At 37.2% G+C, this 23,304-nt stretch overlaps 1 protein-coding gene across 1 annotated transcript in view; it reads left to right on the top strand.

Annotated features, from left to right (window-relative positions):
• LOC550870 overlaps nucleotides 1-22,109 on the top strand; it is a 195,434-nt gene extending 173,325 nt beyond the window's left edge. The window contains exons 5-9 of the mRNA XM_006561241.3: nucleotides 1,912-2,879; nucleotides 3,569-5,162; nucleotides 20,919-21,108; nucleotides 21,437-21,556; nucleotides 21,812-22,109. Of these exons, the coding sequence (XP_006561304.2) occupies nucleotides 1,912-2,879; nucleotides 3,569-5,162; nucleotides 20,919-21,108; nucleotides 21,437-21,556; nucleotides 21,812-22,001 (3,062 nt within the window). The 3' untranslated portion in view covers nucleotides 22,002-22,109. The remainder of the gene's footprint in view (nucleotides 1-1,911; nucleotides 2,880-3,568; nucleotides 5,163-20,918; nucleotides 21,109-21,436; nucleotides 21,557-21,811) is intronic.
• Nucleotides 22,110-23,304: the final 1,195 nt, after the last annotated feature.

The following is a 23,304-nucleotide window of genomic DNA, read 5'->3' on the forward strand; positions in this document are numbered from 1 at the left end:
GGAGCGATATCGTTGCAGTTTTCCTGCAACGTGCAATGCGAACGTTAACGTCGTTGACACGGAAACATGATGGATGTTTTGGGCGTGAGCCATTTCAACGATACATCAATTCACTGTACATGTCGAATGGTTGCAAAGCGATCCCTTTGTTGCCACCTGCTACGTTTCTGTGCATTCAGAACTAAATTTTGCATAAATAATTAATCCTCCATGAATTGATAACAATTCTAACGAATATTTATCCCTCGATTTCTTCGAAAGAATTCTTTAAAGAAACATAAAATCCAATAGAAATTTTCCAAATTTCTTAAGAGCTTAGAAATAATTAAAATGTATATGATAAAGGAGTAAAATAAAAATGATTGGCAAATTAGAAAACACGATATAATAATAAGAATGAAATGAAAGTTAATTTTTAATTTATTAATTTTTCGAGAAAAAAGGAATCGTATTTGATAAAATTTTTCCATTTCATTGTTCCGCGTTAGAACGAATTACGAAATCGAAGAGAACAAGGAAAGAAATTTTACGAGGCTGTACGTGTGCAATTTCGTGAAAGAGATGGCACGTGTTATAATTTCCGAGATTCATTGTTCAGGAATTAATTTCTCATTTCTCGTTTCATTGTTTGGCCGCGGTCTTTTATATTCGAATGGGGTGGACGAAATTTCAGGAACCTCGTGATAATGAAATTGCTTGGAAATAAGTAATGATTGTGTTGAATATAAATTCATAAATGTTTTTTGTTTTAAAGAATCTCCTATTTATATTAACGTTTTCGTTGTTATTGAAATTATGAATCATAGAAATGTCGTCTTTTAAAATATATGAAATTCTTATATTATGAAACATAGGACAGGATTTTTTGAATATTATTTAAATTTTATTTTAATCTTTGATATAATGTTTCATTGATCGGTCATATTGATAAAGACGTAATGAACTATAAATTTTATCAAAAAAGTATCTGAATATTTTCCATCAACTATGAAAATAAAAAAAGTCTATTTAATTATTATGCTTGTTCGATAATTGCAATATTAAAGCATAAAACAAGAGAGAATTCCCCGATTTTAATCCGAAGAATAATCGACAACCCATTAAACAGATCTTTCGTCCCAAGAGATCAGACAAGGATCCCAATAATAATTTTTTGCTTCCGTTCGAAAAGTTTTTCGCTAGATCCATGAAGGTGGTTTCCTGTCAGAAACAGCTTCTGGCGTGGTTTATGGTGTGCCTCTTGCACTTACCACCCCAAAGGAGGAAGGATTTCGGTGGAGCCCTCCTCCGGCCGAGCATAATGCCTCCATTATCTCCAGTCCTTTCTGTACCGCGCGTTGCTTGCCTAATATACCGGGTGTCCGCGTAATTTCCCGCCTCCTCCACCGAGCCGATTTCCGTTTACCCAACGATCCTCGTGACACGATCCTCGTAAACTGGAGGAAACGAGAGGATGGCGATGAAACGAAGGTGAAAACGCACGATGGGGGGGAAAAAAAGGATAGAGGGAAGGAATGGTGGCCGTGTCAGCCGGCCAAAAACCATTACGGTAATATCTCGCTAGGCGAGGAAGTGATTTTTAAGGAGTGCCTCCCATCATTTCGTGGCAATTTCGTTCTCCCCCATAAGCGTCTCTATCTTCACAACAACCCTAAATGCTCTTACAAGAAGAACGATTATTAAAATTTCCGCGCCGTTTCGGAAAATCATCTTCTTACAATCTGTTCAAATATTCTCTCTTATTATCTCTATTATTCCCTTTCTGTCTCGAAACGTTTAGAAATTTTAAAATTACTAGTGATATCTGAAACATTTAATCTTGCAAATATATTTATACATGAAATCGTATAAAATCTTTTATACAAAATATTGAAAAGTATCGTTTTAACGTGTTATGGATTCCCCTTTCAGATCCATCCGCTTCCGGTTCTTCCTGCGAGGATGACGAGGAGAGTCGGCAGGTGGACATCAGGAAACGCAAGAACAGTTTGTACGCGTCTACCTCGACGCGCGCTCCATCAATAGACAGGGAGAAAGAGTTGAGCTCCGCCGAGGGGGCGTTGGTCGACTGCGTGGCCCTGGTTCATCTCACGGATCAATCGCCAACCGAGTCCAATCAACCGGTCCGTCATCCATCGCCCTATTACTACGGCGACTTGTTCAAGGTACCGGAGCAAATAAGCAAATCACAGCCGAACAGGTATAGGAAGAGCGTGAGCCTCGACGTACCGGGTGAACGGTCTCGAACACCCGGTATACCGAAGAGAAACTCGGTGGCGGGTGATGGGGGTTCCTATTCGTCCCAGCAACAGCAACCGCAACAGCAGCAGCAATCACAGCAGCCGCTACATTATCAGCAGCAGCAGCAGCTACAGCTACAGCAACATCAATTACAGCAACATTATCAAAGTCAGGATCTAGTGAGCCCCACGTCGGGGAGCGAGCATGCTGTCCCAGCCAGAAGCGAGATCCTCTCGTCGTGCATCATCACCGAGTGGGATCACACCCTCATGCCTCCTCATAGATTGTTAAGCCATGACCTACCGACCACCGTTTGTACCTGCGTCGCATCGGCTGAGGAAGAGGAGGATGAGCTAGATCAACGGCAGCCGCAGTTAACGCGGCACCAAGTGCGCAAGTTACGCCGTACACGGAGGATAGACCCGCAGCCGATACTCGTCGAGGACGAGGACGACGTGGAGGGAGAGGACGAGGGCGAGGAAGAGGAGGAGGAGGACGTGGAGGTGGAGGAAGACGAGGAAGAGATGGCTAGGCAACGTCACCTCTACGAGACGGCCTTCGACTGCAAGGTCAATCGCTCCGACGATGACCTCGATGACCTCGATCGGGTCACCAATCATCCCGTGTTGCATTCCCAGGTACGTAAAAAAATCTGGAATGGAAAGAAAATTCTGTTTTGAAAATTAAACATTTCTCGATATGAATAATTCTATTGTTTAAATCGTTGAAAGTTAATTTCAAAGAGATATCCCATGAAAAAAGAATACTCCACGTGTGATATCATGCTTTGCAGAAAATTTCATTTTAGAATTATCGATGATCTAATAGATCATTGCATCTCAGAATCATATTTACGATTAGAATTATCGAGTTAAACGAGATATGATTCAAGATGTTGTTTCTGAAAAATGGAATTTAATATTTTGATCATCATTTTTGACGTGAACATCTGTGTTTGCAATTCATTTCCCAGACCCGTTCTCCGGGTATTATGGGGAAGTAAGCACGGCAGTCTTTAATGAAAACCAATTAAAGTCCAATATAGCTGAAAATGTAACAGGATTCCCGAACACGGACTATGAATCTCCCCCCTATCAAGCGCAAATTGGACTTTAATTGCGGTCGAACCGTATACTTCTCTCGTGGAACGTAATTAGATCTTCGTATTGTATAAATTCATCTTTAATACACTCGAAACGTTCGTAGACAGAATTAATTCTCCGGATCAATCTTCGGATTAATCCACTCTCGCGAAGACGATAAACTTACGTTCAAATCGATTATGAACTTTGCCTAACAAATAAACAAATCGTTTGGCGACGATTAGATAAGAAGCAGCAGCGCGATACCAGTGAGCAGAACGAGTTCATCGACGGACACGTCGAAGCAACAGCAACAGCAGCAAGCTCCGTACGCTGGTCAATCCCACAGCAACAAAGATCGACGCAAAGTCGTACTTCTCCGCCCAAAACCTATTCCGAGCCGTCTTCAGCAGCAGCAGCAGCAGCAACAGCAGCAATCAGACAATATTTCTACTCTGTCCCAGGACATCGAATCCCTCCAGATCAATTCGAGCGACGAGAAGACCGGTTCGCCGAGATTACCGGCCCGTGGTTACACACCGTCGCCGCCATCCACGGCACCGTTGCCCGCCAAATTCCACGGCAATCGTGACCACTTGTTGTTAAACATACGAAGCACGCCCAATCTACCCTCTCAACCGGACCATCCGCGCCTCAAAGATCTCCGATTGCCTGTGAAATCCTCGTTGAGGGCGAAGGACTCGCCGCAGAGCAGCGAGGGTAGTATCCTCGAGATCAAGAGTAGACCGAAGAGTTTTGCTCAAGAAACCGTGGAGTCGTCGCAAGGGCGACGTTTCGACAAGGAGTTGATCCTAGAGTTCAAGGGGAGGCCGAGGGAGGACAGGCAACGACCGAGGAGCCTGATCCGCGAGAGCAAGCCCATCATGGAGTTCAAGGGGAGGCCCCACGAGGCCGAGAGCGATCTGTTACGGCCCCGAAGGGACGTCGGCCTGTTGGAATTCAAACTGCGCACCAGCAGACGCAGACCAGGCTACTCGAGCACCGAGAGCATGGCCACGAGTAGCAGCGGCGGCAGCATGGAGTCGCTGCGAAGCAGCACGAGCGAGGGGAACAGATCGACTAGCAGCTCGGAGAGCCGTCACAGCACCAGCCTGAGCTCCCACAGCTCGGACAGCGGCGGCACGAATTGCTACCACCACCACCAGCAACCCTCGATGACCGGTTTCTTGACCCACCACGCGAACAAGCTGCACATACTGTCCCCCATCTCCGACAAGTCGTCCCAAGAGCCCGCGTCCGAGACGTCGGACAACAATCGGAACAACAACTCGCAGAAAGCCTCGCCCGAGGAGAACGTGACCACCGAGAACAACGTGACCGCCACGAACAACGTGACCAACACGAACACGACCGGGAACACGAATTCGGTTACCTCGCCGATGGACACGTCGTTCAAGAAGAGGCGGACGCCGCAGAACAAGAATCTGATCAATTTGGCGTTGCAATCCTCGTCGTCGGGCGATGCGGAGATCCAGGGGTCGGACAGCGGGATCTCGATCGAGTCGCGGGCCGGGATCAAGTGCAAACCGTTCGGTTTCCACTTGTTGAAACCGCAATTGGACAATATCAATCTGGTGGACAACGAGCCCGAGCTGTCCGATCTTCCTTTCGACATGCCGAAACTGCGTAGAAGGCGATTGCTTATGCAACAGGACGCGACCACATCTGGGAGCGCGACGAGCGTGGATTTGAGGGACTTGCCGTTCGACATGCCGAAACTGAAAAGAAGGCTCAGATGCATGCAGAGCACGGAATCCAGTGGATCCCAAGCATCCTCCAGCCTTTCCGTGCGTGACGTCGAGCCGCCTGCGTTGTTCGGTAAGTCTCACGACTTTGATTTTTGAAGAGGGTTTGACAATGGTTTTTTTAACGTTGTTTGGTGTATTGAAAATTTCGATATGTCATTTGATCCGATTATTTGAAACTCAACTCTTTTTAAATGAAAAAGTAGTAAAGATATCAAAGATATCTTTCTTGTTGGATATAAATTAATTACGTGTACAGTAGAATCTTTGATGCATTAATATAATTGATTGATAAAATGACATATAAGAATTTTCATAAGGAAAATTGTAGTTTCTATCAATCTTTCTCCAAATTCTTTTCATTCAAAATATTTACACGATAAATTATCGTGCAATAATTCCGATATTTTTGTCTTGAGGAAAATGACACGTTAAAAATTCCTTGTCCAACGAAGTAAATAGTATCTCTCCCTTCTTTAATCGAGCGTCTAGCCATTAAAAACCGTACTTTCGGCGTCTCGAGATGAACTAAATACTTATCAACGCAGGGGGACACCGTAATTTGATGCTGATCGTTATGAACCTTCCAGACAGCGGCTAATATCGTTAAGCTTCACTTAGCGCTTGCATCCCTCTCAGAGGCTAAATATTTAACGTTATCAACACACACATCCCTTGATGTAACACTACCTTAACTTCCTATCTACCATCGTTCCGTCGAATTGGAATAAAATCCATTCCTAAAAAATAACGGAGAAAGAGAGGGTAAGAGAGAGAAACGTTTCTCTTCGAATTTTAAATCCTTCGATCTCTCTCGTTCAATTATATCGTTGTTAATTTATCCTTGCAATCAGGGTGTTTCTTTAAGGAACGTTCCTTTAACGCAAGTTCGAAAGTTTTAATTAATGTCGCCTCGTGTGTATTTCCCTCCGAAACTTTCTATTGTTTGGAAAGTCGTGAAATGTTTCGAGTGTACTTCAGCAAAGTGAAGTAAAACTTTTCAAAAGCGTGGAAATAGAGTACTTGTCACCAGAGTGAGAAATCCAGGGAGGCTTAACTCGATTTGTCCGGTCACGACGAATCAGTTATGCACTGCTTGCCGCTGTATAAACACAGATTACTCCCAGTAGTAATGCGACGTATAACACGACGAACGTGAATCTATTATCGTGATTTTCACCTCTCTGAATCTCGTTCGTTGGTTTGAACCTTTGATGAAAGGTAAATTGGACGAAGAAACGAATTAATAATTTGACCGTTTAGAAGAAGAATATATGTTTCATAGAATTTAGAGAAAAAAAGCATTCCTCTAATTAATTTTGTAATATTGTATCTCAAAGAGAGAAAAAAAAGAGAGATGATTTTTTCAAGGGGAAGAATTATAAAGTTGATTAAAATTTTATCAAGGTAAAAGTTATACAGAATTTTTAAAAGATTTTAAACATACAACTTGAGATAAGATTTTTTTTATCTTTTTAAATTAAAACATCTTACATATCGATGATTCTTTAAAGAATTAAGATACAAATCTTATACAATCGACTAAAAAGAAAAAAGAAGAGAAAAAAATCAATCCATCAAAGTAGCAATTTACGCCATCCAAAGATCTGATGATTCAATACTTTAATGCTCCTTCGATCGAAGAAAGATGGATAGAGGTAGGGATTTGCTCGTAGATTTATGCGTCATCGATCACCGATAGCCCTTAATACTTGAATTTGGCCACGATTTGCGGGCTGCATCAGCAGGCGTTCGGAATTAATCGGCTGATTAAGCTTCTGGTCCCTCGTTCTGCAACCAGTGTCGCGCTCACGAGCTTCCCTAAGTTGTGCGCCTGATGGGAGTTTGAGCTGGCAACTTCCCTCCAAGCATCGAAATTGCGAAAGCTCCAACGCGTGAGCTTCGAAGTGACATTGCCTACAGGCGAAATCAGCGCTGTGTAGGGTAAATAACGGCGTGATGGTATATACTAGAATGATGCCAATGTGTGCAGTCATCTCTCGTTCGTATAAATGGATATCTCTTTAATTGTTAAACTCTTTTGCTTAAAAAAACGTATTGTATCATCGATGAATTTATTCAATTTAACATCATTAATTGTCATTAGATCTTCGTGATAGAATCTATCAACAAATATAATATTTTTATAACAATAATATGTGTGAGAAACGTCCATTTGTATTTTTGAACGAGAATGCATATATTGGTAGGAAAGATAGGTTAACGGAGAATGTATAAATGAAAGAGTTATTTTTAATTGATCGAATGTCAATAAATGGACGAAGGTCCAACGAATCGATTCTTTCGAAAGCATTGAATATTGGAAAATTAATGGTTGAAGCAAGAAGAGAAAAATCGCGAAGATAATAAATTTTTTACACTTTAATAGGATTTGATTTTTCTTCGAAAATCTTTTCACGTGGAGATATAGAATTTTTGAAAAATATTTCTATTTCATTAAAAATAATCGTATAAATGATACAGAAATATTATTGAGTTGGTTCAACTATTATTTTTTTATCAAAGTTATATCACAAAAATAACTCTGACAATATATATTACCAAAAATTCTCTTATTCTATCTTATTATGTATTGCCACATTTGATTTCTTTCGTGCTTCTATTTTCGTACATCCATTCACGATTCTCGTGATCAGTCGGGTCAGCTGTGATCGTATCTAAATGACATTTTTTTCTCCAGCTTGATGGATCGTAAATATTGATCGTCGACGCGGATAGTAGGCTAAATCACATTTTGAAGAGGGAAAGGGGACGCAATTGAGAATAAATTCCCGAAAATCTTTTTCCATCGTCCAAAGTGTCGACAATTACGGTGGGTGGCAACTCTTAAGCGCGAATGATGGATCGGTGTATTTGTTTCTTAATCCGGATGAAATCGCATTGATGGATCAATGGTGCAAAAAAATACTAATTTCCGAAACAATTGGCCATCAGTAGAAACTAATAAGAGACCGATAACAAATTTAACGAGAAAAAGATTAATATCGATGGATGGTTTTCCTTTTCTTTTCCTTTTTTCTTGTTGAATTGATGGATCGTTGAAGCGCAAGAAAATACTAATTTTCGGAACAATTAGTCTCTGGTAAAAAGCTTCTGCTCAAACGAAATTCATTAAATAAAATGAAGAGACAACGAAGAAACAAAATAACAGAAGAAAGTGTTTGGTCAGCAGAAGAAAAAATATTTAAAAAAATATTATCTCGAATTTTCTCTTTAATAAAGAGAAAGTATAATTTAATAAAAAACGAAGCAAGCAAGAAAGCAAGCAAGAAGATTTTTATCAAAAAATCCACATCGAATTTAACAAGAGAAACATTAATATCGATGATACAGATTTCTCGTTTATTTATTTATTTATTTTTTTTTAATGTTGCTGATTTATTAGATTCAAGCTTTAATTGGCCTTCGATCAACGGCATCGCTTTTCTGTCAGCGGCAATAAGCTTCGTGGAAATATTACGTCATTTCAATGGGGTAATTGGAAGGCAGCAACGCGTAACATGTTAAACGCTGTATAATAATGAGCAGCTTGTGCGTGGGCAGTTTTTGTGTAGGTGAAATCGTATGGGTGGTATGGTCTTGTCAACGATTTTTTATTTTCGATAAAATGGAGAGGGAAACGATGTTCACAAAGAATTACGTTTCACTTGCATTTTTTTCTATCCCTTTAGTAAATAGAAAATATTTAAGAGTTATTATGCATTTATTCCTTTTCAAATTATTCCAAACGATAATTTATCTTCTTTTAATGAAATAATTATTTCAATAATTATGATTATCGTTTTCTTCATCCATGAAAATTTAATTCTTACATTTTAGTATACATCTACTCGATACACGGTTTCATTACAATCTATCTATGAAAATCACGATAATAATAATTTCGACAGAAACGTACATAAAAATCCACCCAAATAAAGTTAAATTCATCAAAAGATAGGTAATCCAATGTTGAAAACGAGAGAGAGGGAGAGACGTTCGATGAAACCTGTTCAAATGAAAAGCATAATCGTTCCACGATCTATTAAACTCCTCGAAAGAGTTTATCCCGTAGAATTAAACGGGGTATTTTCCGAAAGGGTGGTTTTCGATTCGCCCCTCGTTTTGTCCCCCTTTCGCTTTCTCCTTTTAGCGTTTCATCCGACGGGCGACTAACCCGGAAGAAGCACGGTTCCGCATTGTGCTTCCGAACAAAACGTCCGAGGTTGCACCCGTTAGTTCGTTCGTGTCCACAATACGCGTGGGCCCAGTGACGCGAATATGGAACGGGGCTCGAAATCCGCAATATCTTTGTCCCCGTGGCGCTCTGCACGTGCCGTGTGTATTCGTGGCGTGTGCATTCTTTGCACGGGCGGAAGTGGAGGACGCGCGCGCGCGCGACACGTGTGTTTCGTCGTGCACAACAGGTTCAGCAGCTGGAGATCCGCCGCTGTCATCGGTAAACGTAACCGTGTATTGGAAGTATCGGAAATATTACGCCCTACTTGCGACGCGACCGTGCTGCCACTCTCGTGCAAACCGCTCTTTTAAACGTCAATGGCGACCCCTACGTTGAGCTTCCTGTCAAAGATGCACTTTTTAGCGGACGGCTAAAAATAGCCTTGGATCGATCCTCGTTTCCTTGGAACTTTCGTTTCGAAATTTGGGTAATTTGGATTCTCGACGAGCATTATTCGTGCAGGGCAGAAAAGTTTGTACGTGTCTGGATATGTTTGAGCTTGTATTATTCTTGGTTTGCTTGGATTTGTATATCGAGTTTTGAGAAAAATTAAATTGCAAAGCAAAGGGTTAATAGGGTTATTCGAAGTTTGAGTTATGGTAGATTAATTGAATTAGATACTGGCTGGCTTATGATATTGTTATACTACTGTGGATATCAAGTAGAATATTCGTTACATTTCTCCATCGAATACAGCCATTTTTTTCGTTCTGGATCACGAAATTTGTAATATTTGTGATTCATCGATAATTAATTGAAATTGGTCCGATCATTAGTAATGATTAATTACTTGTCTTCATCATTTAATCGAGGAGAAATGTTATTTAATTTTCTATTTTAATTCAATGTTAATTTTATCTGATGAAACATTTAATTCAGATCTCAAAGGTTAACATTTACATGTATTACATGCAGAAACGACGTTTATACAGTCGCGTTTACAGCATGACAACGTGGTAATTGCATGGCAAGTCCGTTTGTACTCTAACACGTCGTCAGACGTCATATTCTTGTAGATAGTCTCTTTGATATAAAGTGCGTACTGTTTCACAAAGCAGACTAAAAGTGTTTGAAATTGTTACGTACCTAATGTTCCTTTGAATAATATCATGCATTATATAGAACTTTTAGATAGAAACTTTTCAAAATTTACAGTACATTCATCACTCTATTTTAATTAATTAAAACCATAAATATAATACATTAAAATTTATTGATGAAGTGTAAAAAAACTTTACAAAATTTTATAATGTTGTTAAAATAATTATATAACTATATAATGTAAAAACAATTTAAATTCTTGTTTCACTAATAACTAATTATAAATAAGAAGCTATACGATTACGTAAGTTTATTGAACGACGTAAGAATCCTTCTAATGAAACGTGTAGAGAAGCTTAGTATATGCTTTATTTAGCACACAGTGTCTCATTACGCAGAAGAAGCGGAAGGTCAAGTTCAATCCTTGAGCGTTGAAACGAGATCTGAATTAAACGGAAAACTTCGTAGTCTACGTAACTTAATATCCGCTTCCGTATTTGGAATCTGGCTCTTACAGCCCTGTGAATTCGACCGTTTCGCATAGCTGAATAGATGGAGTATTCGAATTATGCAGCTGACGAAATAATTAGGATGCCAGGCCGCCGAAGGGGATGTTTTCTTGTATTTCGTATCCACTATAGATTATTAAATGTCTCTTGAATTTAACATATTAATATTAATTTATGAGTATGATAAAATATAAAGACCGGAATACATCATTGAATTGTTATAAAATTAAATCGTTCTTTTGAAAACTTAATAACTTATACGCTAAATTTATTATTCATTATTTTTATCATATTCCAATGTAATTTAATCTTTCATCTTAATTTCCTTATTAACGTTAAATATTTCTATTCTTTAAATTAAACGTAATACGTGAGTATTTCGATAAAATCCTTCTTTCACTCTAAGAAACATTAATCGAGCCAATAAATATCGTCTTCGTATCGAGAAGTTGCACACCTGTATTATCGTATCGAGTTTTCCCTGTATTACGATCGTAGATAACAGTTACGACACTGTAAATCTCTTGCAGGAACAGTGTGATCCGTGATTTTTAGCATCGAAAAGCCGAGAAAATTGATATTTGCAATCTCAGCGAAGGTCGATCTATCCTCGCGTCTGGACCATTTAACGGGCAGCTACGTTGATCGTTAATAGGGTGAAAAGAGAGAGAAAGGGAGATAGAGAGGGTGAAGGAAAAAAAGCACGATATCTCCCTTCTCTCGGTTGGATAGGTACAACGAGAAAAAATTCAGCTGATAAAGTAAAGGGGAAGAAAAGACTTTTGCTACTCGTATTTGAATTACTCTCGTTTCCCATCCGGTTTCTTTTGTATCTGCGTGACATTTACCCCCTGAGAATCGCTAGGTAAGGGAGCTATCGATCTCTTTTCTATTTCCAGAAGGGCTATAATACTGATACATCTTTCGCTGATTCTACCTTTAAAAACGTGATCACATATATTCGATGTAGTATTATATCATGATGAGAGAAATTAAATGGAAAAAGATAGTTAGTAATTTATAGAATTTTATTTAATATCTAATTCGTCTAGTATTTTGTACTCGAAAGTATAATATTTCACGATTTCATATAATATATTACAACACGAGCAAATACATCTTCTAAAAGCAGTCCATTTTTTACGTTCTATGTATTTTCACGTGTTCCAGTTCGGGAACAAACACAGATCTAATTTGAAAGACTTTCAAAGGGGTCGAGTTCTTCCAAGTCTTTGAAGAATAGGATTGAACGCAACTTTTTCTACGATTCTCCTCTTTTTACATTTATACAACGTAAAACAATCATTTTACTATCAGTCTTATAAAAACGAAATACTGATTGTCACTTTATTTCATCGAATTGAATTTGATAGTCTTGATTGACAGATTAATTGTCTTACTTATTAAATAACTTTACTTTTCGATAATAATTAAAATAAAAAAGAAAAAAAATATTATTTGGAATTTGTTTCGATAGAATATAAACATTCATATTGATATTTATTAATAAATTTTCAAATTTTTTGTATTATATAACCAAAGTTTGGCAATGAATACGAGCAAAGATATTTCAGATGTTGTTCTATATGCAAATGCAACTGCATTTTCTAGGCAATAAAATTCAAGGTAGCAATTGTACTTGGATATCTATTACTATTTTACGATGTTATCGAAGAAATGTATTTTATGTCTAATCGAACTCTATACTTTACTGATGTTTTCTGCCAATTTTCTTATCAGACAGTTACATTTTGGTAGTTGTCCAAAGTGCCTCGTAAAATTTTATAAACGTGTACCATTTGATTGCATAGAATATTGAACTGTCATTATATAAAAATATTTTTTCTATAAGTAAGGCATATTTTAAATGATATTTTAATATCTGGAATAATATCAATTTTTACTTTTTATTTTAATATACGCGAAATATCATTTTTATTAGAATTTGAAAAAGATTTTAACGATTTGACTAGGAAATAATATTAACTCATGAAGATTCGAATGTTGTATATCAATTATTTTTATTATTTTTAAAAATTTTAATTTAATTCTATAATACTCACACTCTCAAATTCGATATACAATTCCAAACTTTATCCAATCAATTTTAACCCAATCCCATTAAAATTCCATTAAATGTTTACAAATCCCGAAAATCACAGTTACCCTACCATATATACCCGTCACAAATTTTTGTTATTTTATTCCGTTTCCAAACATGTTACTACACTTCACTCACGATTCGCGGTAAGGTTATTTCATACAGCGAATATTTTCCCAAGTGATACGCAAACAGGCAGAGTGACAATGGTGTTTAAACGTTACGAAAACAACAAAAACCGCCGAATCGGCGATATTTCCACGCGAGAGAAAGAGTTTACAGACTAGTCGAATGAAATTCAACGAACTAAATTTCGCCGTACCTAACTAGATTCTGTTCCCGATGACATGTTCCCGCTGCCAGCAAAAATACAATTTTCGTCTGTCTGGTCGTGGAAACGAATCACGTACGGTTTACCTCGCACGACGCCAATTGCACGCCTCTGGTATCTTCGTTTGTTTGGTATGTACATTCGACTATCGTTAGACGTTTGGTAGAAGGCCAACGTAGGAACGTCCATCAGGAACGTAGCTGTTCGCCCGTCGACAACCGGATTTTAACGATTTAACTGCTGCTCGCTAATTGTCACGCTCGACGAAATTCCTAAATGGTGCAGGATCCTTAGATTCGACTGTTCTAATGCAAGTTCCGTGTGAATTTGTCTGGATGGTAACCTAGTTTCTCTTTTATCAATGCTTCCTTTTCACTAGTAACATTTCCATTTTAGTAATATTTTCAATTATATATATATTTTTTCTCCTCTACGTAATTTATCGTTGATATTTTAAATTATTAGAAATTAGTTTCATTCGACTCATCTTTAGATGAACTTCTTCCATCATTTTCTCATAGCTAAAACTGTTCTTTAACAATTTGTTACAAGATATTTTCACAATATGGAGCATTGAAATAATATTCATACGTTCTGCTCATTCATTAAATTATTTGTTATATAAATATAAAAGCGTGGAAATAGATGAGTCTTTGGGTCATTTACCGCGTAATTGGTCTGAAACCATAGATATCGATACACGTTATGGTGTGAACGAACCGGTGATCCTCGAGCAAATTGCACGATTCAACCACGAGAAGATCGTATGTGCGTAGGATAGTTCATATTTCATGAGGATCGAGCTGTATCAAGCATTCGAAGCAGGTTCGAAGTGTTTGTTACCCCCGTCGATAAGGGTTGGTGGGGTCGGCTGGGGGATTGGTAAGAGGAGTTGTGTAACTGCAACATCTGTTGGCGAAGATCTTAAGGTCTATCCCCGCATTGGTATCCCGCATCTGTTGTTCGAGCGTTTCGACACATCGCGAGCTTTCCTCCATTCGGAGGAGGGTGAAAGCGAGGCGCCGTTGAAAAGATTCTTCGAATCATAAAGAGGCGCGAAAAACGGCCCAACTTACGATCTCACCGTGACTCGTTTCCAAGGATTCGTTGGTTAGAGTGGCAATAAGAGATTTGAGAATGAGATTGAAAAATGAGGGCGAAGGAAAGGGAATTTTTTTTTTAAGTGGATGATATTTTATCAAATAATCAAAAAAATACGTTCTTCTTAAGATTATCGAGATTTTATAAAAGTTATGATTTCGAAGAATCATTTTTGATTTTGAAGATCTCGTGGAATTATCATGGAATCTTATAAATTTTTGAAAATGCTTCGTAATGGAACAGGAGTCATTGACACAGGATATTGATTTTCGTTTGTAATGAGGAAACGTAAATATTGTGTTGCTCCTTTATTAGAAGTTGTCGAGAATCGCTTAATGACCGAAGCAAATAATCGTATATATTCTGTTAGCAGAGGGCTTACGTAGCTTCTACTACAAGAATGCTCGAATATTGTTCTGAGACTTTATAGAATGGCGTACTAGCAGAAACAAGATACATTTTATTATCGTGAAAGAGGAAATATCATGAAATTCTCAATTCAAATATTAATTTCAATGGAGTTTAAATATTTATGAATTAAATTAAATTAAAAGTTGTAGTTTTTGATGTATTTTTATTTTTTTTTCAAACGAAGACTAAATTCCTTTTTATTATTTTTATTAAATCATCATTTATAGAATAATCTTTATTTGTCAGATTATACACATTAATTGAAAATGATTGAAAGATCCTGTATACATTTAATTTGATAAAAATTTTCTACTCTTTGAACGATAGATTTAAAAAGATTTTTCAAAGGTAGAGCGGGGAAACAAATTTCTTCCATTTAACGGTGTAACAAGTTTCTTGTGTCTCTGCTTTTAGGGTGAACATTCTCACCGTACCGTGAAGCGCAATTTTCGATCACAACTCTTGCGTGAAACTCTCCGACATCTGCTTGAATCTTCGATTTTTTTTCTATTGGGGGAGACTTTTACACGACTCACTCACGAAATATTTTCACGAAGCACGACTTCGCGAAACTTTCCACTCTTTCCACTCTCTTTTCATAAAAACGTACATCTTTCTTTCAAATATATATCAAAGTTAAAAATATCACTTTAATTCGAGCACACCCATCTTTGCTCATCAAATTATTTCTCGAAAATTCCAAAATTAAATTAGTTCCAACGATCGTTTTAATGTGCAATAAGGAAATGATGTAAATAATTCTGAGAAAGAATTTTCAAATTGCTTCTTCAACTCGTAATCAATTCCAAACTATTCTAAAATCCCATTTACATCATCCTCCATGCAAAAGAGTAAGCATCTTTAAACCATTTTCATCGTGGCTAATGAAACTGTAACAATTTCTCCCTTCCATTAACATTTCTTCTTTTTTTTTCATTTTGTCCACAGATCATTCAGACACAATTCCGCTTTAATGGCGCACAAAGAGTGGATGGAATCGTCGACGATCCTTCCACGCGTCGTCACATCCCCCTCCCTCCATCATAGTAAATTCTTCGCCGCAGTAAATCCGCGCCACGAATTCCACTCGTTTCCGCAATAAATCGTCCGCACCGTGGACTATGTTTGATTCGTCCACGAGAAGTTTCGATTTTCCGGGCTGACACGCCACGCGTATATCCTGATTTTCACGGGGAATTAAAACTTCTCCCGGTTTCCGGCCTCCGGCTATACACACCGGGCCGGGGACACGGCGAGATTTCCGGCGACTTCTCCGTGACGAGGAATTTCCCTCGAGACTTCAACCACTGGCTTTCCCTAACTTTCAACCATTGGATCTCCTCTTCCTTCCTCAACGCACACCGAGATGATATTCCTCGTGTTTCCTTGAGAATGATGCGAGAGAATATTCTCGTTTGTTTATTGCGGATACTTTGTGGATAGATCGTTCCGTGGAATCAGATTTGATGAGCACAGTTTCAAGAGTTTCGTGATTGGAGTTATTTTCGTGGAATTGGTTGAACGAGGAACTTGTATACAGTTCTTTTGAATTTCTTTTGGAAGAGTTATTTTATTCCACGAAACGGAGAATGTTTGGTAAAATGTATTATATTTAATCTTTTATTAAACTCATTTCGATTTACTCATCCACAACAAAATTCTCCATTTCTCAAATACTATCACTTCTTGTTTGTTTCTCTAGATAAATTATTCCAGCAAAACTTTCCTTCGTTCCATCCAGGAATTTTCGCCGCGATACAAGAAATTTCGAAAAGTCTCTCGCGATTCCATATCGCGACACGTTCTCCCAAATAACGAAGACACTTATTCGCATACCGAGGGCGGCGGTATTCTTAGCTCACGCACTCGCGGCTCTCCTCGCATTTCCCGAGGGAGTGGAGGATGGAGGAGCATCGCGAAGAAATTGATTGAGACGTATCTCCGTCTGAGACGGATATTAAAACAGTCTGCGAAGGAAACGAGAAAATAAGCGTACGGGTGTCAAGAGGAAGAATTTCCCGGAAAGAAGGAGGAGGGGCAAAAATTGTGGGTGAAAGCGTGTAAGAAGGATAACGATTAATCTCTGGGGAACGCGTGTTTGTGGTTTAAGATGGACTTTTGGTCGTGCTCGGTCGTTTGGACCGAATTGTTGAAGTCGAACTGCGGATAAATTTGGTTGCGGTTGGATTGTTGGAAATGGGCCATCCGCAATTATAGAGTTCCTTCGTCTGCATTATTTTAACCATAAAGAGAAATCTTTCATCGTTTTATAGTTTTCCAATCGGTGTTCAGAGAGTTGTTCGTTTCATTATTGTTTAAATTTTAGGAGAAAGAAAATTCAAGATGAGTAAATAGAAGATGAGTTACGTAGGTGATTGTTTTTATGTGACTATCGAGGATAATACGGAAATTCGTACTTGTATTTTAATTTTAGAAAAAGCTTATTGTTTGCAATGCATATTATTTAGAAGGAATGTTATTATTATTATTATAAAATTAGGAATAAATAAGAATAGTAATTTATGAAAGATAATTTATTTCAAGAGGAGTTAAGATTAAGATTAATCACATTCAAGAATATTTGTATTATTTATAAGAAGAAAGTAATAACTATAAAACTCTAGAACATCTTGCATCGCATTTTGATATTAAATAATGAGAAATCATATGAGGAATTAATAAATATATATACAATAGAATTATTATTATATTGATAACTGATGGACTTATATAAAAATAACAGTTGACGGTACAGTGAATTGGATACAAGGGAGCACAAAATTCCATTCGATGTGATAGCAGAAAAGGGTAGAGAGAGCGAGAAATTCGTACAAATAAATCGAGTTGTCCGAACAACCGGATTAAATTTAATAATAGAGATACGGCCAATCTCGGAGAGTAGTAGGTAGCTACCTTCTTTTCGTTAATGTTTAACTATGCTTGAAACGCACGCCGTGTCAGATGAACCGGAAGACCGCGTGGATGCGGCCTTTCGAAAGTTTCTTTCGCTGTTGCGTGTACGAAAACGATTTATGTCGAGTGAATAATTCAATCGAATCGAGCTCCCTTGCTCTCGAAGAATTCTTTATCTGCCAATTGTCTGGGAGATCTAATGGCGATGAAAACATGAAGAAGAACACCTTCTTCGAGTTGAAATCTTATCAGATCAATATTATTAATATTTAATCCTTTAATTTTTTACCTTATAAATCAGTTATTCAAGAAATTTCTTCTTTCACATTCTGAAGATTGTAGAGATTAGAAAAGATTAAGACACATTTCTATGTCATGGATTTTAAATCGATAAGATGAGGTCATGATAATCCTATTATACTTCTTTCTCCCTCCATCCCATTCTTTCGTAAGATGCTCTTTGTAATTTTAAACGTCTATCCATTATCCAAATCGTTATTGGAATCTAATGAATCGTATCAATTTGCAGACAATATTTAATATTTAGATTCTTTTCTGAAAACAAGAATTTCAATCAATTATTTCGTGAAATAAAATGTAAGAGATCTTGTGAATTCTAATATTTAGAAATTTTTAAATTCTTAATTAAAAAATCAAATTCACATGTAAGAATTTTAAAATAATTTCTTACAGAAAATTTATTGACTGTATACTTGTTAAAAATTGTTTTTTAATCTTCATCCTTTCTATTATTTTTGAGAAAAATAAATTTATAGATTCAATGATACGATTTTATCCTTTCAAAACCATATAATAAAATTTCCATTTCATAAAAATAATTTCCATGCCTCACAAAAGATATTTAAAGAATTTGTTGCACATTAAAACTCAAATTTAAAAATTTAAAAAATGGATCAACAAACTAATTACTTAATTAACGCACGACAAATAAGAGGAGAAGAAAATGCGAGAAACTTGAAAGATTTATTGCGCAACATCAAACGATATTGTTAACGTTCTAAACCCCCAACTGTACAAGCTCATCCATAATGTATAGAGAATATCTTTCCGAACGATCGTTCGAAACGGTCGTGATGCATTAGCTTCGATCGTGGCTAACACGGTGTTACACCTGTCAGAGCAATCCCATCGTACCTGGATCATGCAACCAACCTTGGAAAAGTCTGACCGCTAAGAGATTGTACCCACCCCGACAAATGAAATTACCAAGCGCGCTCACTTTCTTGGCCCACGATCCGGACCCTCTCTCGATTATCATCTCTCGAATTTTCACGAGAGAGACTGTAATAACATTGACGCTAACCCCCGATGGGAAACTCCCGGAAGAATTTACTTAGCGAAATTTATAAATTCTTGATGAAGAGGGAGGGCATGTTTTTCGTCGTTGTGGAGGATAGGATTGCTCGTTGTTGATCAATATCGTTGGGGTGGGGGATAGGTATGTTTCTATTAAACGTAATTTATGTCTGATGACTTTGGATTGATTAGGATGGTTAAAGATTTGATAATCGTTTAGAAAATTATAGATTGTAATTATATTTTTGTGATTATGGTTATTACATTTAGTTTCTTTGGCAAAATGATGAATTTGAAAGTTTTTATATTTTTATATTTTGGAAGAATACGAATTTTCTTTTTCATTTTTCCATTGGTCAGATAATTGTTATCGTTGGATGTAATTTGAAGAATAATTTCTTCTGATATAATCACTTTAGACGGACTAATCAAAATTTATTTGTCGCATTTGATACAATTTTAAAACATTTTCAACGTGACATTTAATCAAAGGATTGTATTCCTAAATGTACTTGATACAAAACATTGCCCGTCCATTTTGCAAATGAATTTTGTAATTAAAGTAAGACAAAGCTGACACACAATGAATCATATCTTGATTTCATTTTCATAAACGTCTATTTATCCTCACGCTCCCTCAATGGAATCGCAATTTCTCTTCTCCTCCGTCTAATTTCGAAGTCGTGGAACCTTTAATAAGCGTAATACCTCACGACTTCAATCGAATAGTAACCGGCATTCACCATGAAGAAGGTGGAGATATCTTGTCTCTCTTGTATCTCGAGCCACATTGTTTACCAGAAGACAATGCTCGTAATTTGCGCGTGAATCTTAAGTGGTGGCAGGGTGAAAACTTTCCAGCAATCGATGAAAATCCTGCTTAGGTGGGCGTGGAAGGAGGAGGGGGAAAAAAAATTCGAGAGAAAGGAATTTCGATTGTATTGTTTCCGCCAAGTGAAAGCGCACCATCTATCCGTGGAACAGACGTTCCATTATCATACCTCGACAATGCAGCATCCAAAGTCACGGTCGATTGTTCCACTTCGAAGAAAGTATTTCTTGCCGGGGATTATCGAGTCTTCCCTCTTTGAGAGACACGGTTTATTGATGACATGGTTACGTCCAGTCTATTCGAGCGTCCATTCAAGAATAAAAACTTGATTAATAATGTTCCTTTTGGAAATTATTAAATCAATCATTCTTTTTTTTTAATTTATTTATTCCTTTGAAGAAGAAAAATAGATAAATTATTCTTATTATTATTATATTATATTATTAATTTATATTACATTATGAAAAACATTGTTCAAATGGAAGAACAATTGATCAATTGAAATAATAAAAATTCAGATTAACAAGCAGATATAACAAATAAATTCAATTTCGAAATTAAATTCTATATTTCCACGATAAAGAAAAAATATATTTACATTGTTGTAAAACAATAAAGTTTTATCCTTACCAATTACCCTAAAACTCGCAACCTAACGCTCGCCCATCATCATAAAGCTATCCATCTCCTCGCCCAATGGCCACAAATAAAAAAAGAAAACCTTTCTCGAAATCTTTCTCGAAACGATTTCACTCTCTCATAATCATTCCACGCTCCAATCGACTCACAAGTACACAACAACAAGCATAGTCATTATAGCGTATCGACCGGGGGAATTTACTTCCTGTCGTCGTGAATCTTCGCGAGAGAGGCGAGGTTCGATTTGTTCCAATTACGCGGAGGGATGCCATAAAATCTGCGAGAGGAGGAGGGAGGGAGGGAGAGAGGTTTCCTCCGTCTACCGCGTCGCGTATAATCGATGTTTACCCCCGGGGAATTTCACGGCGTCTAACTGTCGCGTGACTCATTTCAGGCGGCGGACTGGCGCGTCCGAAGATGACACTGAATCTGGACGCTGGGAACGGGACTGGAAACGGTGGAAACAGCGGTCAACTTCCACCTAAAAAACCGGGGGGTCTCAGCCTTGGATTGCCACTCGAGATTAACACCGCCCGCGGATCCGCTGATCTGGTCGACGTGGGCCTCCCCCTGGAGAGGCAAGGGTGCGTCCTTGTCTCCCGCATAATTTTTGCACTCTGCCTTCTTTTCGCAAATCCTTCTGGGGAAAAAGATTTTGTTGAACACGAATAAAATTCTAGGAAGAGATATTTTTTTTTTCCTTTGTCGAGAATTTTTATTACACTTTATTTTATTTATATATTTAATTCTGTGTGGAGATATAATTGTTAGTTCTAGTGAAATCTTTTTTTGAGGATGCAGGATCTTGAAAAAATTTATAGAGAGATTTTTTTCGTTTGAGAAATATCGTTGGTTGATTGATGGTAATCAAGAATGTTTTTTTTTTTTTTTGTTTGTTTTCTCTTCTCGCAGGTGGTACCATGGATCTATCACGAGGATCGAGGCGGAAGCTGTCCTACGACTTCTGAGAGAAGGAAGTTATTTGGTGAGGAACAGCGAATCGACCAAACAAGATTATTCTTTATCGTTGAAGTAAGTTGATTTTATGTAATTTCATCTATCTCTTTACACGATACTTTAATTTAAATGCTTGAGAAATTCTTTGAATTTTTTAAAAATTATTCGAAATTATGTAAATTTATATTAAGAAAAAATTGTTGCGTTCTATTCTTTTTTTCTTTTTTTATTAATAAAATCTCCAACAAACTTTAAACTGAATATATACGAAAAATTTAAATTATTAGAAAAATCGGGCATAAATATTTAAAGAAATGTTTTCATTTTCAGGAGTGCTCGCGGTTTCATGCACATGCGGATCCAAAAAAATGAAGAGTTGAACGCGTACATCCTGGGTCAATTTAGCAAACCGTTCGACAGTATACCGGAAATGGTTCGTCACTTCAGCGTGAACCGTCTTCCGATACGTGGCGCCGAACACATGTGTCTTCTACATCCAGTCATAGCTCAGCTTTTGTAGCGCATCTATCGTAGCGCTGTTTAAGGCGCTTCCCACTTTTTGATATCCTTTTACCCACGAAAATTACTCAAAAAAAAAAAAAAGAAACCTGAACAGTACTCCGAAAGTTATTTATAAGAGGGAAAGAGATGGTAGGTATATAAAAAAAAATGTTTGTTGCGCGTGGAGAATGATATTCTACAAAAAAAGTCTAGAATACAGATAAGACACTTCGTCGTTCTAGGTTTTGATAATGTTCTAGTTCCGTTTTTAAAAGAGAATTCAATTAATCTCCATATTGATACAAGTAACACTGATTTATCAACGATGATATAATGAAAATTGAAATGGATTAAAAAAAAAAAAAACATATTGAAATTTTAAAAATATTTTTTCTAAAATTATCATCGTTTTTGTTTTTTTTTTTTTACAGTCGTACAATTATAAAAATATACAGAAGAATTTTAATAATTTTATAATTTATATCCAGATTACTTATTCGTTGATTTATTAAGATTAATTTTCATTTCATATAGTAACGGAATTAGAACGATTAAAAACTAGAACGACGATTTGGCACTTCCATTAAAATTTCCATTCCAGTCTCGCGTTCCAATTCGAGGCTGTGACGATTAATTTTTTCGAGCTTCCGAGATGGATCGAGAGGGAAAATGAAAAGGACAACGATTGAATCGATCGAGAAAGATGAAACTATTCACGGGAATAACACAGTACAAAACTTGTAATCAGCGAAAAATTTTTCGTAGATTTAGCAGATGACTTTGAAAATTAATCATCTTCGTTTACATAACTCCGCACTATAGCTTTATTATCAGCCACGACATGGATTAGCTGTCCTGAAATATTAAATTGCTGACGCTTCGACGATATTTTATTCCGATATTTGATCTTTCGTTATTCCATAACGAAGATTATTATAAAGGAAAGAAAGCATTTTTATATTCGAAACGAACGTTCAATCGGTATTCGATGATCACTTCATTCAGAATCGTCTTCCCCCCTCAAAAAAAGCATCGCGCAAATCTGCCTCTCTCTGTGAGAGAGAGAGGTGCCTCTTTATTTTCGCGAAATAAAGGATTTCAACAATTTCATTCGATTAAAATGGCTTGCATAGGAGTTAATAGGAGTAAGATAGTAAGATAACTCGTAGAAAGAGGAAGAGTGTAACAAAAGAAAGTCTGGTTTTTTTCCAAAGAACGATTTTAAAGGAAGGTATATAACGTTTATGTGTATAAATGTAAGAGAGTTAGAGGAGTGTCGATGACGTAGAATGATATATCGTGGGACGGAAATAGAGGCGTGA

The sequence above is a fragment of the Apis mellifera genome, linkage group LG6 (assembly GCF_003254395.2).
Source record: "Apis mellifera strain DH4 linkage group LG6, Amel_HAv3.1, whole genome shotgun sequence".
Lineage (NCBI taxonomy): Eukaryota > Metazoa > Arthropoda > Insecta > Hymenoptera > Apidae > Apis > Apis mellifera.